At 38.8% G+C, this 19,479-nt stretch overlaps 1 protein-coding gene across 3 annotated transcripts in view; it reads right to left on the bottom strand.

Moving 5' to 3' along the window:
* Gabrb1 (gamma-aminobutyric acid type A receptor beta1 subunit) overlaps positions 1-19,479 on the bottom strand; it is a 432,240-nt gene that overhangs the window by 22,334 nt on the left and 390,427 nt on the right. For all 3 annotated transcript variants that reach the window (XM_031342595.1, XM_031342596.1, XM_031342594.1), the window contains exons 6-8: positions 8,266-8,403; positions 7,960-8,112; positions 4,131-4,375 (exon numbers count right to left, since the gene is read on the bottom strand). In XM_031342595.1, the coding sequence (XP_031198455.1) occupies positions 4,131-4,375; positions 7,960-8,112; positions 8,266-8,403 (536 nt within the window). The remainder of the gene's footprint in view (positions 1-4,130; positions 4,376-7,959; positions 8,113-8,265; positions 8,404-19,479) is intronic.

Raw genomic sequence — 19,479 nt, 5'->3', positions numbered from 1 at the left:
ACTATACCCAGCAAAACTCTCAATTACCATAGATGGAGAAAACAAGATATTCCATGACAAACCAAATTCACACAATATCTTTCCACAAATCTAGCCCTTTAAAGGATAACAGATGGAAAACACCAACATAAGGAGCAAAACTACACCCTAGAAGAAGCAAGAAAGTAATCTTTCAACAAACCCACACAAGCATAATTCCACCTCTAACAACAGAAATAACAGGAAGTAACAATTACTTTTTCTTAATATCGCTTAATATGAAAACTAATATTACCAACATATCCTAATCAATTGAAATTCAAAAATTTTAGGAATTAGAAATTTGTTGGCTGTCATCCAGTGGTCTCTCTAATTTGGTAAATGGAGAAATAGGTCCAATATTGTAAAATCCATGTACACTTTCTGCTTGTCTGTACATGACAGTCACTTGCTGTGTACCACATAATGGTCTTGAAATCATGCTTCTCCTATATCAACCTTTCTATTAGTAGGATTGTTTATTTGATGTTTTTACACTATACTATGGTTTTTAGAACAGCTTATGTACTTCAAAATTATTAATACAGCAAAAACAAATGTAGACAATTTAGGAGGTGTCTTGTAAGAGAACAACAAAGAGTGAGACTGAATGCTTTGCTTGATGTTTGTAATTATTGTATCAATTTTGAAGAAGAGGACTTTATAAGTTACTCTTTCTCTGAGATGAATGCTTTTCAAAATCATCACAGCCAATGAAATAGATTCTTACCCTCACCTAATGTCTGTGCCACCCTCCATTGTTCATTGAAACAGTTGATGAATGACTTTATGGATAGACCATCTTAATACACATATCATTTCTTAAGTGAATGTAACCTGTTCTCTGTGGGATGAGAATGAAAACAATCACTCAAGTGAAGTAGCTTTGACCATAGCAGGAAATTTGTATCCAAAAATCGTGCCTGCAATTCATTCATTGGCACAGCAGAACTGTCAACTCTTAGCTTAGCTACTATGGAGGTAAAATCCTTTGGTGATGTGAGGGTCATTGAAGTACAGCTTTATTACAATGAACTCCAGTGTCTAAAGATTGTTTTTATTTTGGGCTTGTACCATAGTCTTAAGAGCCAAGATTTTAAGCTCTACCAAAAACAAAACAAACAAACAAACAAAAAGACTTTATCCATTTGTGTTCATTTAAGAAAATACTAGTAGTGATATATTATTTTAAAAATATATAGTTAATATTTTGAAGTCACTTAAAATTTATATTGAGAAAAATGTATGTATTTTCAGTATTGCTGTAGACAGGAATCTACATAAGACTGTTCAATTGATTGTTGTTTTATATCAAACAACTTTTATAATATTCATTTTTATTGTTACAATATTTTATAAATTTTAAAGAATATAACAAAATTAAAAAAGAAAGGTATTGCAGGTATTGAAGGGGGTGTCTGGGAGGTATTAGGGTACAATAGGGAAAGAAGAATGTGATTAATTTTATTTACTTAAAATATGTTTTTAAATGTTAACAAATTCAGATAAATTGAAATTATGTATCTTTCCCCATCATAATGTAATAAAACTTAAATCAATAAAAATAAAAAAAAAGAGTATTATCCACCATGGTCAATAAGTTTCTGAGAGAGAAGCTAGCAGTCCTATTTCACTCAGTTAGGAACTAGCGAGCAATGGATCCCCTCTCTCAACTAGTTGCTTTTTTTTTTTTTTTTTAAATGCAATCCAGGACCAAAGTCCAGAGAATGGTGCTGTACTCATTAGGACAAGTCTTCCACTAACATTACCTCAATTAACCTGAGATAATCCCTCATTGGCACATCAAAGGCTAAAGCAAACTAAATATTTCCTCTCAAGTACATTTGGAGGTTGTGTCTTAGATGAGTCTACATCCTGTCAAGCTAACACTCAGTACTAAACATCAAATTGCCGTCTTGGCTTCTTGGTCTCTTCTCTGGACATTCAAAGGAAGTTTATACTCAGAGTTTGAGGACCGGCTACTGTATTCCCTTTGAAACTTCAGGTACCCTGGAAATCTCAGCATCTATGCTTTGAGTCATCCAGCCAACAAATCCGCAGTTTCCTGCTGAAGTGCTGCTGGGGAAAGCTGCGTGCCTCATGGCCTGTGGTCCTCAAAGGACAATCCACTCTTCTGGAAGCCAGTGCCTTCCTGTCTTTTGCTTGTTTTCAGTTACTCAAGACTTTAAGCAGAATTTAAAAAATTGCTGCTTTTGATGACTCCAGTCTATAAGAGAGTTTGATAGGAACTACTTTGCCTTACCTTAAAACACTTTGCATTTTAATTTTGACAGCGCATTTTTCCCCCCTGGGAGAAGTGCTTGTAAATTCCACATCCAACTGTTCTAGTGCTTGAGTCTGACTGAACTTTTGACTTAACCACACTATGAACGTCCTCAGTTCTACTGAGGGTAGGCAGCCAACTCTCCCCTTTGTTTACCGAGCAGTGCTCAAAATTTTTCCACATATACTTTTACAAACAACTTAGAGTAAATCTTAATGGACTTGAGGCTGAGCTCAGCCATGGGTATACACTATGATTGAGGCCTGGGCTATGTGTATCCCCCAGCTTTTCTTGTGTTGGAAATTGCATTCCCAGTGTGAGAGTGCTGGGAAGTAGATTTTTTTTTCTTAACATTTTTTTTTTATTAGATACTTTCTTTATTTACATGTCATATGATTTCTCCTTTCCCAGTTTCTCCTCCAAAAAACAAACAAACAAACAAAAACAACAAGAACAAACCCCCGTTGCCTCCCACCCCACGCCTGACACCCCACCCTCTCCCACTTATTGGCCCTGGCATTCCTCTATAATGGGGAACAGAATCTTCACAGGGCCAAGGGCCTCTCCTTCCGTTGATGATCGACTTTGCAATCCTCTACTATACACACGCTGCCAGAACAATCAGTCCCACCATGCATAGTCCTTGGTTGGTGGTTGAGTCCCTGGGAGCTCTGAGGGTACTAGTTAGTTCATATTGTTGTTTGTCCTAAGGGGCTGCAAACCCTTCAGCTCTTTTGGTCCTTTCTCTAACTCCTTCATTGGGGATCCTGTACTCAGTTCAATGGATGTCTGTGAACCTCTACATTAGTCAGGTACTGTCAGAGCCTCTCGGGAGACAGCTATATCAGGCTGGATTGTCCTTCCTTCAATCTCTGCTCCATAGTTAATCTCTGCAACTCCTTCCATGGGTATTTTGTTCCCCCTTTTAAGAAGGAATTAAATGTCTACATTTTAATTTTCCTTCTTCTTGAGTTCCTTGTGGTTTGTGGGTTGTTCTTCCTGTATTCCGAACTTCTGGGCTAATAACCACTTATCAGAGAGTGCATACCGTGTTTGTTCTTTTGTGATTGGGTTACCTCACTCAGGATGATATTCTTCAGATCCATCCATTTCCCTAAGAATTTCATAAATTCATTGTTTTTAATAGCTGAGTAGTACTCCATTGTGTAGATGTACCACATTTTCTGTATCCATTCCTCTTTTGAGGGACATCTGAGTTGTTTCCAGCTTCTGGCTATTATAAATAAGGCTGCTATGAATATGGTGGAGCATGTGTCCTTATTACATGTGGGAGCATCTTCTGGGTATATGCCCAGGAGTAGTATAGCTGGGTCCTCCGGTAGAACTATGTCCAACGGGAAGTAGATTTCTAAGAGTCATAGCTTAGTGAGAGGTGGCTAGCTAATTGCACATGCTGTCCTAGAAAGGGGCTCAGAGAGTCTCACATTTCTGCCTGAATTTTTGCTATGTGATACCTTTGCCTTACATATAACTTACCCACAACCATAGTGGCAAAGTCAGTGACATGCTGTTCAAACTTGCAGACTCCAAAACTCTGTGCTAAACAAACTCTTTCTCTTTATAAGATCAGCCTGCTTCAGCTAGCTTGTTACTATCATGCAAACTAATACATACGTTATTAACTTATATAGTTTTCAGTCTAATTTCCTTAGTCAAATATTCTCAAATATGTAAACTGAGGAGATGGTTTGGCCTTAATAGCAACAAGTAATGGTTCATAAACACGTTTTTCTGTTAAAAATATTCCTGAACACCCCATCGTTGATAAAGACAATAGAGATGAGACTAGCAATATACAATGCCTTACCTGGACTTTGTTCATCTCCAGTTTGTTCTTTTCATTGGCACTCTGGTCTTGTTTGCTCACTCCCTTTTTCTGAGGGCCTTTTCCAAAGAAAATGTAATTTACAAAAGCATATTCTAGTAGAGCCAGGAACACAAACACAAAACAGCCCATGAGATAGATATCAATCGCTTTGACATAAGGGATCTTTGGCAGAGTCTCCCTGAGGTGGGTGCTGATGGTTGTCATTGTCAGCACCGTGGTGATTCCTGTGGACAGAAAACAAAAGCTTAGCTGAAAGCACCTTTGTGAAGCTGTGCTTTCCAAAGCCAAGAAGGCAAACACTGCCCCTTCATGTTGTACTTCCATGGTAGCAGGAGCATGAGAAACCGTGGGACTGCACACGCCTCTAAAGACAAGATGACAGGCTTTCTCTAGATTCTATTACTAAGACATGACATGGAATGCACAGAGAATGGAGGGTTGATAATGTCTTAAAAGTGAGCACATATATATGCTTATATATGTGCTTCATAATATCTATATTTATCTATGTCATCTATATCTATATCTAAGTCTATATCTATGAAGAAAAAGCTGTGAAAAGGAAGAACAAATGCTCACAAGGTGAAAGGTGAGGACCAACTTGGAAAGCTATTGTCTGACCTTCACACACACACACACACACACACACACACACACACACACACACACACACAGAAGTTAAAAGTTTATAAAGTCCCCAGATCCCACTGCCTACTCTCTCTCACTGTGCTGTGCAGCCACATCTCTACATCTTTCATTTCACAGTCATTTCCCTCCGGAATCTGTCTGTGTGACCCTGATCTCCACAGCAGTCATGGCTAGACTCAAAAGTCAGTGACCAGTTTGTGGTAACTGACTTAATCTCATGGGTCTAAACCAAACCTTAACTCACCATCTCATTTTACAGTTTCTAGTCACTTGTCATTCATGTATGGCATGGCAAAAAGAAGAGCTATTTAAGTCACTTTGTGATTTGTATTAAGTTTTCTCTACATACAGCATGATCTATGTTGCATTGTGTTGGCTGTTGAAATATTACCTTGGCTTTATTGTTTCCAGAACCTGTAACAAATTTGTTTCCTTGTGCAAGGGAAAGGGTTATTAAAAAATCAATCTGTAGATTTGAGAAAGAAAGTTAATACCTACAAACCCAGTGCTGGTCATGCTTCATCTGCTCTGCCTGATCTAAACAGTGTTAAGAGTATAGTGCTTGTGTGACAGTGTACCGAGTGGAAGGCATTGATAATGGTGATGATGGAATAATGACTGGGGAAAAGAGAAATACAAAGAGAAGTGAGATGTCGTGTAGACCATTTGTATTGAGACCCCTAAGCTCAGTGCTCTACATTTGTACAGTGTATGACAACAGTTTACTGAATATGATGGGGAGACTATCTCTGTGGCTTTTAATTTATAGGTGGATAGAGACAAGCTTTGGAGCAGAGTATGATGGTGCAGGTCTGTAATCCCTGAGTTGAATAACAAAAACAAGAGGGTCAGGAGTTTCAGACCAGCCTTGGATACATGGCAAGTTTGAGGATGGCCTGTGTAACATGAGACCCTGTCTCAAAAAACCAAAACCAACCAACCAACCGACCAAATAAAACTCTGAGGTTAGTTATCTTTATGTAGGTCACCCAGCTATAGGTCAAAACCCCCAGCAAGATGTTTAAATACAGCATTTAAAGTGAACCACAAGATTTGATGGTAATATCTGAAATAAGGTGAGAATTATTGATGGAGATTGAGGAAGGAGGAGAAGACAATGGTGTGGAGGAAATAAAAGAAGAGGAAAAGGAGGCCTCAATCATCTGGTAAGTGAGGACTTGAGGTTGTAGACTCCCTGATCATCAGCAGGTAATATACAACTTTTTTTCTGTTTCCACCCATTTAGCTGCAATTTCAAGTTTTAATTTTATATAGTTGAATTATGTTCCACTGTGCACATGTACTATAGTTTCTTATCATCATCATCATCATCATCATCATCATCATCATCATCATCATCATCATCATCATCATCATCAACAACAACAACAATAAACAATAAAGTCAGAGGGAAAAATGGTTAGAGGTTCCTGGGAAGAGTTGGGGGAAGTGGTGAGGTGATATGATCAAAATACTTTGTATACATGCAAGACATTTTCAAAGAATAAGTAAAAATATTATTTATAAAGCAAAATAGGTTCAGATCAGTGTTAATTCAAGTGTATTGGATTGATAAGAACTCCCTTATAAGTGATTTCACTTGTTTATTTGAATAAACCTTTAAAGTTCATCTAACACAGTACTAACTAATGTGATTTCCAGAAATAACTATTCTATTTATTTAGTCACTAAATTTATGCTTTTAGTTTTTTATTTTAAATTAGAAAATAGTAAATAAATGTTTTAAGAGCTATTTATGTTAAAAACATCTTAGTCCTATATTTTAAAGGTTAAAATATCATTATATGCCAGGTATTTTTCATATATATTTGGCTTCTTAAAAATTACCTGCCTTTGTGAGTGCAAGTGCTCAAAGAGGCCAGAGAGGGCATCAGATCTCCTAGGTCTGGATCTACAACTGGTTGTGAGCCACCCAAAATGGGTGCTGAGCTCATGTCCTGTACAAGAGCAGTGCAAGCACTTAATGTCTCTCCAGTTTCTCTCACTCCTTTAATGAAAATGTCATTTGTTTTGAATAGTCATGTATAGAGAACCACAGTGCACAAACTTGTGAGCTTTTTTCTTGATGTAGATTGGCTATCATGCAGAGTCTTCTTTAATCTTATCATATGCACAGGGTTATATTCAAATTATCTCAGCATGTTGAACATGTGTATCAATATGAACAACTAACTATCAGTCCATGTTCTTTATACTTAGAATATCCTCAGGTTGATATGAGGCTGCAATCGCTTGAGTTTACAAGGCTTATGTATTCAGCCACTAGAAGAGGGCTGGCCATATGCCAATTAGCCTATGTGTGAAGGGTATACTGGGCAACTAATCCAACTCAGTAATTTCAAAAGAGAAGAGATGTAATCTGTTGTCTTAGCCTGATGTCATGTTTCCCTCCTTTCCCTTGTCTCTCTGAAACTGGAATGATATCTAACAGTTTCTGAGTATTAAGTAATGAAGCAAAACTGCACATGGATAGATCATCAGACACATTTTACACATTGTAGCCTTCCAAAGAACCATTTACAATCTCAAATATAGCTTTCCAGTTTTCAGCAATTACTCAACCATGGTAAGATTAATTCTGAATTTTGTTCCAACAAACGGGAAAGCATTTTTTATTCTGTCTTGATCACAGATCATTAATATAACTGATGAATTGTTTGCGCCTTATTGAACATAATGAGCTCTATTTGAAGGAGAGACTCAGTTTGATATGTTTTAACTTTAGTTAGTCAAAGGGTAGTATTTCTCAACAATTGATGCAGCTTGCTAACAGTCACAAGTTCTAGCATTCTCCATGTTTATTTTAAAATAATGAGTTACAAGTGTTTCCACAGTCAAAAACAGAGAACAAAGAGGAAGTCATAAATTTGGGGAAAAACAACGTAATGAGATTCTATCTAGTAATCTACAAAACATTCATATGTTGGGAAACATATTCCAATTTTTTTGTCAAGTGCTAAGAGATACTGCATTAATTATAAGCATTCTTACACTTCATATTGGATATTTTATTTTTAAGCATCCCATTGCAACCTAATTCCTTTACTTGCTGCATGAGCAGTCTTGCTTTTGATCCTGAATATTGCCTCTTTGTTTGAAAGTCTGATTTACTAGCCAAGAGAAAGTGGGAATATATTACCTAGTGCGACTCTGGCTGCAGATGCATCATAGTTGATCCAAAATGACACCCAGGACAGAATTGTAATCAGTGTGGAAGGCATGTAGGTCTGCAAAATGAAGTAACCGATGTTTCTCTTTAGACGAAAACTTAGTGATAGTCGTGGATATGCCCCTGAGTTTGAGAGAGAGAAAGAGAGAAAGAGAGAAAGAGAGAGAGAGAGAGAGAGAGAGAGAGAGAGAGAGAGAGAGAGAGAGATCATTATTTGATTAGAATCACCATCTCCCTTTCATAATGCGTGGGTTATTAGGGAGGAAACTTCTTCACCTGTTGTGAACTCCACCTTCTTGGACACCATCTTGTAGTCAACAATTGAAAATTGGGGAAGCTCGATTTTATTGACCCCAGTTACTGCTCCCTCTCCTCCATTCCAGTAAAATTCGATGTCATCAGTGGTATAGCCATCTGAAGTGAAGAAGCACAACCTAGTCATAAAGAGCACCACTGGTCTAGAGATGCATTCTGAAGACAGTGGTCCACCAGAGGGAAGATCCATAGCACATCAGGACAAAAAAATCATTTTGAACTCGAATGGAAGATAGATCTTATATGGAGTGCCATTTCTAATGGAAAGTGATGCATCTGGCTTCAGTGAGCATGAGCTCCCAGGTTCTTTACTATCTTGAATCACTCCTACAAATTTGTTTTTATTTTATCAATAAATGGGTGTTTTTTTGTTAAAGCAAGGAGTGGTTGAATTTCAGGGCTCTGGAAATGGGTTTTTGGATTATGCATTATCTAAGAGCAAAAACAGAATCAAATGATAAGCACAGTTATTAAAAGGAGAGCCTTAGGGATAATGAAATGGAATACAGCAAAAGATCAAATCTTTATTAAATAATCAAGGCCTTTAAAAAGGAACACGTGTTTCATTTAGAAAAGTAACCAGGCTTAGAGCCTTCTCTCATAGCTACTACTATTACAGATAACACATAGGTAAAACCTTAGGAATGATATACATTCTTGATTATACTATACTAGGGGTGTTATGAATTAGTGATCCCTTTGAATTTATAAGGGTGGACTTTAATGTCAATGGAACCCAGAGAAGATTGAAGACAGTTGAAGCTGTGCCCCTGGCTTTGGCATGGAAAGGTCTTATATTCAAGGCCTGTTCTTTTCCTTCTGGTCTGTCCCCATTTGCCAGTGGCTTAGCTGAGTCATGGTGGTATATAAAGGTAAACTGTATTACAAGAATAATGCTTGGATATGTTTTAAATTCTAAAAAATAATTCAGGTCATGTAAAAGTCCATTTTAAAACCAGTTATATACATAGCTGTGGTTTCCATTTTCTTTCTATAATCACCTCAAATTAGAAAGAAAAGCATTAGTTTTTCTTAGAGTTACTGACTCTTGTTTCAAAGATAACCTTATGAACACTTTATAGTATGCATTATGCTGGTCTACTTTTTTTTTTTTAAAGAATTATTTTATTTCATTTTTATGTGTATGAGTACACTGTAGCTGTACAGATGACTGTGTTCGATCATGTTGTGTGGCTGCTGTTGATCTCAGGACCTCTGCTCAGGGCCCCCGCTCGCTCTGGCGTAATTTTCTGCAGCTGTCGTCAGACGCACCAGAAGAGGGCGTCCGATCTCATTGTGGGTGGTTGTGAGCCACCATGTGGTTGCTGGGATCCGAACTCAGGACCTTCGGAAGAGCAGTCAGTGCTCTTACCCTCTGAGCCATCTCTCCAGCCCGCTGGTCTACTTTTTTTTAAAACTTTTATTGCATTATGATGAGAAAAGTTACATGATTTCAATTTATTTGAATTTGTTAACATTTAAGAACATATTTTAAGTAAATAGAATTAAATCTCATTCTTGTTTCCCTTTTGTAACCCCACTCCTCCCAGAGACCCCCCTTCAATACTTACAATATCTTTTTTTGTCATATTCTTTAAAATTTATAAAATATTATAACAATAAAAATGAGTATTATAAAAGTTGTTTGATATAAAACAACAATCAATTTAACAGTCTTATGTAGATGCTCGTCTACAGCAATACTGAAAATACATTTTTCTCAATATAAATTTTAAATAACTCCAAACATATTAACTGTATACTTCAAAACAATACATCATTACTAGTATTTTCCTAAATGAACATAAATATATAAAGTCTTTTTGTTTGTTTTATATTTAGTAGAGTTTAAAATCTTGGTTCTTACTGTGGTACAAGCCCCCAAAAGAACAATTTTTAGACATTGGATTCATTGTAATAAGGCTATACTTCAATGACCCTCACATCACCAAAGGATTTTACCTCCATCGTAGCTAAGCTGAGAGTTGATAGTTCTGCTGCACCAAGAAATGAATTGTAGGCTCGATTTTTGAATACAGACTTACTGCTATGGTCAAAGCTATTTGACTTGAGTGACTTTATTCTCAGTCCACAGAGAACAGGTTACATTCATTTAAGAAATGGTGAAGGAATTAAGATGGTCTATCCATAAAGTCATTCAGCTGGTCTATTTTTGATTAAAGCAGTTGCATATTTCCAAGGTTAAGATTTGGGAGCTGAATTTAAGTGTCAAAGAACTGCACCAATTTACCAGTTCAAGAATACCATAAATTCTAGTCTTTCTTTCAGTTCCTGTCTTTTGAATATGTGTGTATGAGAAAAAGCTGTTTTGATATTACATCTCAAAATAATGAAAATTCCTCTTCAAGAAACTCTTTAAAGTTCTGATCCCTGAATTTATGGAACAATAGCTGCTTTATATTTGATATCCCTAATTTATCACAATATATTATAATAATATATTTAATTTCCCATTAAGCCATCACCCATTAAAAAATTTTCCCTTGCCGGGCAGTGTGGCACACGCCTTTAATCCCCACACTTGGGAGGCAGAGGCTGGCAGATTTCGGAGTTCAAGGCCAACCTGATCTACAGAGTGAGTTTCAGGACAGCCTGGGCAATACAGAGAAACCCTGTCTCAAAAAACCAAAAACCAACCAAACAAAAAACCAAACCAAACTAAAACAAAAAACCTTTCCCTCTCTTCAAAACTAATATCCATGTGAAATAATTCATATACAATTTATTTACTGTTACATGTAAACATTGTTTCTGAGAAGCTGCGTGATCCTCTTTACCCATTGGGCTTAACACCATCTACCTGGGAGTAACTGATATGTTGGGGATTTATGTTAAACTTGAATACAATTGTATGACATTAATGCTTAGCATTATTTTGAATTGTTTTGAATATCTGACAGGAATCCATGAACATTTCTACAGAAGACACATACATAGATAGATGGCTTATGGATAGATTGTGTGTGTGTGTGTGTGTGTGTGTATCTATACATACATCTACACAGATAGATGTGTGATAGATAGAAAAATAGATGGGTTATATAGATGACTGTAGTGATAGATATGTGATAAATGGATAGATAGGTGGTAAGTATATAGGTGATGGATAGATAGATAGATACACGTGTGAAGGACAGAGGATAAATAGGTGATGGGTAGACAGATTGATTGGTGATGGATAGATGGATAGATATATGGGTTATAGATGGATGTATAGATAGATGATGTATAGATAGGTGAAGGATGGATAGTAGATGGGTGATGAATGGATAGATAACTGATGGATAATGAGTAGAGATTGGTGCTGTAGATGAAGAGATACATATATGGATTGATAGATTAATAGAGGCATGATAGATGGATAGAGGAATAGATATATAAGTGATGGATGGATAGCCAGATAGACACTCAGAGAGATGAACAGATAAACTCATAGAAATATTCCATATCCAGGAATAAAAAAGCTCCTGGCTTGTTCTAGCCTTGCTAAATTAGCAAGGTGATAGATTTCAACCTCCAGCTGCTGTTTCAGTTGTCAGAATCTAGGGCAAAAATGTAAGCATGAGTTCGAGTTGTGAGAGTCACAGACAGTTTTGTAGTTTGGGTTAAGAGAGGAGAGTGAGTAGGCGAGCCAAACTGGCAGCTCTGTGACTTCTGGGCAGCAGCATAACACTAAATAAAACTGGAATGTGACAACCAGCCAAAGCAGATTTTAATATTCCCGTTTGTTCTCTCTTATGTAATATTTCCCTTCCCACAGTCTAGGTGGCCCAGTTAACTGTGGTCTGGGAATAGTAAGTGGAAAATTCTAAACATGAACATTTCATGAGACTGAAACTGCACACCATTCTTAGCAGTGCCATGAAGTCCCACACTTCCATGCTCAAGCCTACCCATGATGCCAGAGACCTCTTGGTCCAGTGTATCCTTGTTGAACCATTTAGGCTTCCAACCCATTTGCTATATGGTAGTCATGTCCGTTGTCTGATCAACTGCCTCAGTTCTGCAGGGTTATGGTCAAGTAACCTTTCTTGATAGTGAGACTATATTCACTGAAGCCTGACTACAGTTTGTTATAGTTGTCATTGTATATGTTTTACTTCAAAAATGTTTCTGTTTTATTATGGTCATTATTTTTCTTTTGTCTAGTTCATGTCCTAGATATGTATGGAAAGGAAAGGTGCAGTCTGTATGGGGTTGGCATATGAATTGTTTTTGGCATCTGTCTGCTGGACTTCTTAAAATATACCTCCTTGTGGATCAGGAGGGACTATTGCCTTCAACAACTCTTGTAGTCAGTGGTTTGGGTCCTTATTTCCAAGCTCATTTCACTTTGTTTAACTAAAACTCATTACTCACAGTGCTGTAGGCACTGAGATAATTACATATGATTTGGGGGAGAAAAGAGAACATGAACTCTCATTTATATAGATGCTGGAGCTCTCATGGGAGCAATAATGGCAGCTGGATCCAAGCAAAGAGTAGAGGCCTTGAAGCACACTATTATTCAAAGGTTACACAAGAACATTTTGCCACAGAGAGAGAACATCAATTTACTCACGCCTAAACAATCTATTTACCAAAGGTTTTCCTTTATGAACCGGTGACTTCACACAGCGTTTCAGTCTCAGCACTTCAATACCAAGGATGTTGTTTCCTAGCAACGATCACAGAGAAGCACTCAGAATTTCCTCTCCGCCCCTGGGGACTTCTTAGTGATGCAGAAAGTACAGATAAAATTAAGTTGATGTCAACAGATGAAGATACACAGAGCTAGATGAAGACACCCAGAGCTAGTTCAGTGTAAAAGTGTCTGAATATTAGTATTCTCTGCTGTTTGAAATACTTCATTTTAGATGAATTTTCTGCTCTGCAAATGAAAATTACTCTTCTCTGTGCCTTAGTAGAGCTATAAGGATGGTCAGATACTGTTCTGAGATGGGTTAGGATGATAGAGACTTCCACCCACAAGCAGACAGATGGAAACATTTCTTTCTGAGGAGAGGCCTTTGAAACATAGCATGTTCTATGATCTTCATGGACTTAGGTCAATTCTTAAATTTTATTATTTTTCGCATTTGGTGATTAGCTCAAGGCTAGGGCAATGATACAGATTGTTATACTCTCAATTTGCCAGCGACGTTCATGTGCTGGGAACTTGTTTTTTTTAAAAGCAACAGTCTTGGGAAGGAAGAATTTTTGTGGATGTTTTAACTCAAGAGCGATAAGCAGTAATACTGTTAACATGATGCTGGCATCCTTGTAAAATACTAGTCTCTCTTTCTCTCTCTCCCTCTCCCTCTCCCTCTCCCTCTGCCTCTCCCTGTCCCCCCTCTCTCTCCTGCCCTCTGCCTCAGACAGAGAGAGAGAGAGAGTCTCATTGTGAAGTCCTAGCTGATCTGGAATTTACTATGTCGACCAGGCTGATCTCAAACTCACCGAGTTTCACCTGCCTCTGCTTCTGGAGTGCTGGGACTGAAGGAGTGTCTGTGAAGCATGTAGTTGGATTTCATTTTGTCCTTTTGTTCTTGTGTTCTCATTCTGTGGTGCTTTGTTTTCTCTCTTCCAATAAGGGATGGTACAGCAAGAGGATGCTCACCAACTACTGAGTCTTTGATTTTAGACTATATCAATTCACAGGGTTGCAAGCCAGTAAAATTTTGTTTTAAAAAAAAATTCAGTCTACCACCATTCTCTGGGATAGAGGCACAAAGCAAGACTAGGTCTAAGGCAAACAATTTTGTTGGTGTGCCTTGGGCCAGATTAACTGGATATAAGCATGTAATGTGAGAGGTTTGGAGACACCTAGGATCCCTGGTTAGCACGTGGATGACAGGCTATTTCTTTCACACACAAGAAACCCCAAATAGACCTGTCAGTCCAGATTTGAGAACCTTCCTGATTATATCACTCATTATTTGCACCTAGTCCTAAATCTCACTCATGATCAGCATTTCAGCCTTTGGAGTTCTTTACCATTCATCTCTCCAGAACCATGATATTCTCAGGGTCACTACTGGCCATGGGAATCAGAGTTCAGAAATGACCTCACAGGTGAATACAAGCCTATGCAACAATCCATTAAAGGTTTGACAGTTTGGGTGCTCATCTCCTGTTTGTAGTCATTCACCTCACAGTTGCTCAGGCAATGGGATAGTTGATTAGAATTTTATGTAATCACGAGACAATGTGTTCTTTAAAAATTACTTTGGTGAGTGTGTGTGATATCACATACATCTATATGCATATGTTTGGAAGCCAGTAGTTAACTTCACATGGTGTTTTTCAGAAGACAACACTTAATCTTTTGAGTCAAGGTTCTCATTAGGCCTTTTGGCTTGCTGATTTGACTGGGTTGATTAGCCAGCAAGCCAAGGGTCTACCAGTCTCTACCAATGCTGGGATAACAAGTGTGCATTAACATTCTTGGCTTTCTGTGTAGATGCTGAGAATGAAATCAGGTCTTCATGCCTGCGCAACAGACACTTGATTGGCTGAGCCATCCCAACCCTGAAAATACTTTCTTTTAATAAGAAGGATATATATTATCTTGGACATTGTCTGTCATCTGATCCTTGTCCAACCCATGTGTGAGTAGAAAACAACCCCAGTACTTTTTCTATGTACCAGCATCTTTATCTTCAAATACCTTTCATGTACCCTTCTGTCATTTTCTCCATGCTAGTTTTTCCTAGAGCCTACATGTCCTTTTTGTTCAGTGACATTATATTAACTAAATTAAGAAGCACCTGACATGAAGAAGAACTTACATATATCAAAAAATTATTGAACTCTTACTGGCCTGTTAGTACATTATTAGTTTTTAAATTATAGGTTTTACACTTGATCTTAGAATACAATCCACAGAACTCAAAGAAGGTTAACAAGCAAAAGGGCCCAAGTGAGGATGCTTCAATCCCACTTGGGAGGGAAAAGAAAGCAATCATTGGGGGACAGAAGGAGAGGAGAGGAGAGGAGAGGGGGAGGGGAAAAGGGGGACATGGTCAAGTATGGGAGGAAGAGACAGAAGAGAATCCCTGAGGGCCAGCAGAATGGATGGAAATATGCAACCTTGTTGTGGTAGGAGGTGGGGGCTACCCTCTAGAAAGTACCAGAGACCTGGAGGTGAGAGAATCTCAGGACTCAAAGGGAGGGGCTTCAGAGGAAATGCCCAACAGTGGGAAGAGACAATTTGCAGAGTCCACCTCCAGTAGAAAGACAGGGCATCAAGTGAAGGGATGGGGTTACTATCCTGTTGGGAACCATGAGAGCCCTGAGATAAACATCCTGCCCCAGCTAATTGAGAGCCCTGAGATTAACATCCTGCCTGACAACCACAAGGATCTGGCTTGGCCCTGAGAAAAGAACATTCATGGAAATCCACCCCCTCCCCACCTGTCATCCACCTCCTCCTCACCTGTCACCCCGGAGCTCAACCCCAGAAGATTTTGTAACCTTCTATCTCCCTCCTTCCTCTCCCCCTCCCCTTGTAAACTTCCTTCTCCCTCCTTCCTCTCCCCCTCCCTCCAAGATTTTTGCTTTAAATATGCTCTCCTCAACCAAGTAAACGGCTCTTGACAAGCAATGCTTCCTTGAGTCCTGTCGTCTCTCTCGCCCATTCTTTATTCACAGGTTGTGACCCTCCTCGTTCCCCCAAATAATGTGACCTGCAGGCCAGGTCACTATCCCACAGTCAAAAACTCTGACTTGGAATTGTTCCTGCCTAAAAGAACTGCAGGTATAAAAATGGTGAAAAGACTGAGGGAAAGGCAGTTCAGTGACTGGCCCAGCTTGAGATCCATCTCAAAGGGAGGCCCCAAGGCCTGACAGTATTACTGATGCTGTGGTGTGCTTATGGACAGGACCCTAGCATGGCTCTCTTCTGAGAGACCCATCAAGCAGCTGACTGATACAGAAGTAGATACTTATACCCAACCATCGGACTGAAGTTGGAGACCCCTGTGGCTGAATTAGGGAAAGGCTGGAAGAAGCTAAGGAGGAGGGCGACATCATAGGAAGACCAGCAGTCTCAACTAACATGGACCCCTGCCTGAGATCTCTTAAACACTGAGCCACCAACCAGGCAGCATATATGAGCTGGTCTGAGGTCCCCAACACATATACAGCAGAAGACTGCCTGGTCTGGTCTCAGTGGGAGAAGATGCACCTGCCCTCTAGATACTTGAGACCCCAGGGAGTAGGGAGGGCCAGAGGGGGGACATTGTCTTGGAGAAATTGGGGAGGAGGAATAGGATGAGGAACTGTGGGAGAGAAAACCAGGAGAGGGGTTAACAATTGGACTATAAAAAATAAAAGTAATAGAATTATAGGTTTTAAGATATATTTTACAATAAATAATTGAAAACTCTTAATGAGTTTGTAGAATGTGGACACATTTTGTCCACACTAGCTAATATCTGAATGGCTTCATTAAAATCTTATCACCAAGGGTTGCTAGTGCAACATTCAAGATTTCCTACAGTTTTTCATTTACATGGAATTTAGCAAGATCTACATAATTTTCCCAGTGGTAAGAGTTGTGATGTCTTCTTTTGGTCTGTTGATCCTGATTATGGCTTATCCTGTCTTGGCTAACCATTGTTAACTTCTTTTTTTTTATTAGATGTTTTCTTTATTTACATATCATACAATATCTCCTTTCCCAGGTTTCCCTCCCCCCCCAAAAAAAAATAAAAAAAGAAAAAGGAAAAAGAAAAAATAAAAAAATAAAAAAAAACAAAAACAAAAACAAAAACAAACCACTGTTCCCTCCCTCCCCCTCCCCCTGCTCACCTCCCTACCCTCTCCCTCCTCCTGGCCCTGGCATTCCCCTACACTGGGGCATAGAGCCTTCACAGGGCCAAGGGCCTCTCCTCCCACTGATGACCGACTTGGCTATCCTCTGCTGCACATGCTGCTGGAGCCATGAGTCCCACCATGTGTACTCTTTGGTTGGTGGTTTAGTCCCTGGAAGCTCTGAGGGTACTAGTTAGTTCATATTGTTGTTCCTCATAAGGGGTTGCAAACCCTTCAGCTCCTTGGGTCCTTTCTCATTCCTTCTTAAAAGGGGAAACAAAATACCCAGGGAAGGAGTTGTAGAGACTAACTATGGAGCAGAGACTGAAGGAAGGACAATTCAGAGACTGCTCCACCTGGGAATCTTTCCCATATTCAATCATCAAATCCAGACACTATTGTGGATGCCAGCAAGTTCTAAATGACAGGATCCTGATATAGCTGTCTCCTGAGAGGACCTGACAGTACCCATCTAATAGAGAACTAGAGGCTCGCAGCCATCCATTGGACCATGCACAAGGTCCCCAAAGAAGAAGCTAGAGAAAGGACCCATTGTTAACTTTTTAGGATGAAATTGCTGACTGCTGTCATTGGGCTTACTCTTTGCTGACTTTCATTAGCAGCTTTCTTGCCTTGTGCTGGTAAAAGTCAATGCATGACCCATGCCATTGTTGGTGTATTTGATTAGCAAAGATTAGATTTTTTTAACTCTACTTACTTATTTTTAAGTGATTCAGCAGATATCGAATTAACTTTATCAATAGCCAAGGGCTTCCTTCTGCCCTTTTGACCTAAGTGGAGGATCTAATATTGCCCCATTAAACTTCACCCAAGTAATTTTTGCTCATCATTGAAGTTTTTTCTTTGTTTATTTGGATCTTTTTAGATCCATGTTATCATTAACTTTAGAAAATATGCCACTTAACATAAATTTCACTTGGTTGAGATGAATGTGGACTGGCAGAGACAAGGAATGGGCCCTTCAACACTCTTCTGGCAATATCCCTCGAGGCTGACATCAAACTTTAAGCGGCATTTGTGAGTGGCACTATCATTTATTCATTTAATATGTATCTAATCATTTTAGCGACAAGTATGTTTTTCTCTGTTTATCACATTTTCTAGGCTTGCTTACTTTGAATACTCATCAAATAAGAGCAAATGTGTTTTGACTTTTATTTAGAGAAATGAGGCTGCCTCAATAGATTACTGATTCTGTCTACAGCTTGAATCTTGTCCAGACTGAACTGATCACATCAGCCTACATGGCTGCAGAATTTAGATTTTTTACCTTCTGAAAGAAAATTGATTGATGTCTTTCTTATTATCAATAACAATAGCCATGTGCTATGTGAACAGGTTTATAATAAAAAAATCTACAAATATCTAGCTTTAATAAATGCCAATGGAGCTATACTGTTTTCTATCATGTAGATGAATATGCTTTATAGAAAATTTTGACAAAACAGTAGGATCAAGGTTGCTCTATGGTCAAAACCAGTGGTGAAGTAAAATAAAAAAAAAAGAAATTTTATGGAAATACTAACCCTATTAATAAATGAGTGTCTGGCTGTTTGTTTCCAGAAACATATATATTTTTCAAAACAAATAGCCCCTACCATCTACAGGAGAGTTTGTCTTGGAGAAAAATGTTCCCTTTTTTCTTCCAAGTTTTTATGACATGAAAATACATAGATTCCTTTGTCTTCTGTTTCTGACACCAAGTCCTTAAAATCCTTGGAATTTCAGACATGACAAGAGCATCTTTTGTTCTGATGAGGTGACTCTCACAAGCCAATCAGTAGCCTCTGGATGGGGGCAGGTTGCCGAAAGACCAAACCTCATTTAGAAGCCTGAAATTTTTAGTCTAATGCCAAAGGGAAAGTAGTCTTGAGTTTGCATTAGCCCTCAATGTGTACTTCCTGAAAATCATACATGATGGGGTTAAGAGAGCTTCTGGGCTGATAACACATCAAGGCGTTAGGGGGAAGGGAGGCCTGAAGAGGATCCAGGGTTCTGAATCCTCAGCCACACCCTGCCGCACCTTACCATATGCTTCCATCTGACCATTCAATAGTTGAACCCTTTAGAATTACCATCTAATAGAGACTGAACTTTCCCCCTCCCTTCACTTCAACTGCTTTGGCAAGTAATCTTGAGGGTGCTTGTTTTTGGGAACCACAAGGCTATGCCAGGGTTAGAGGTGTTGTGGGCAGCCTGGATCTATCCCTGTGATTGGCATCTAAATAGATGGTAACTTCATGGAACTGAGCTCTTAAAAAATGTGGAGTCTAGCCGGGCGGTGGTGGCGCATGCCTTTAATCCCAGCACTTGGGAGGCAGAGGCAGGCGGATTTCT

The sequence above is a fragment of the Mastomys coucha genome, unplaced genomic scaffold, assembly GCF_008632895.1.
Source record: "Mastomys coucha isolate ucsf_1 unplaced genomic scaffold, UCSF_Mcou_1 pScaffold22, whole genome shotgun sequence".
Taxonomy (NCBI): Eukaryota; Metazoa; Chordata; class Mammalia; order Rodentia; family Muridae; genus Mastomys; species Mastomys coucha.
The sequence above is the reverse complement of the archived record's forward strand: the minus strand, read 5'-3'. Positions and strand labels throughout refer to the sequence as shown.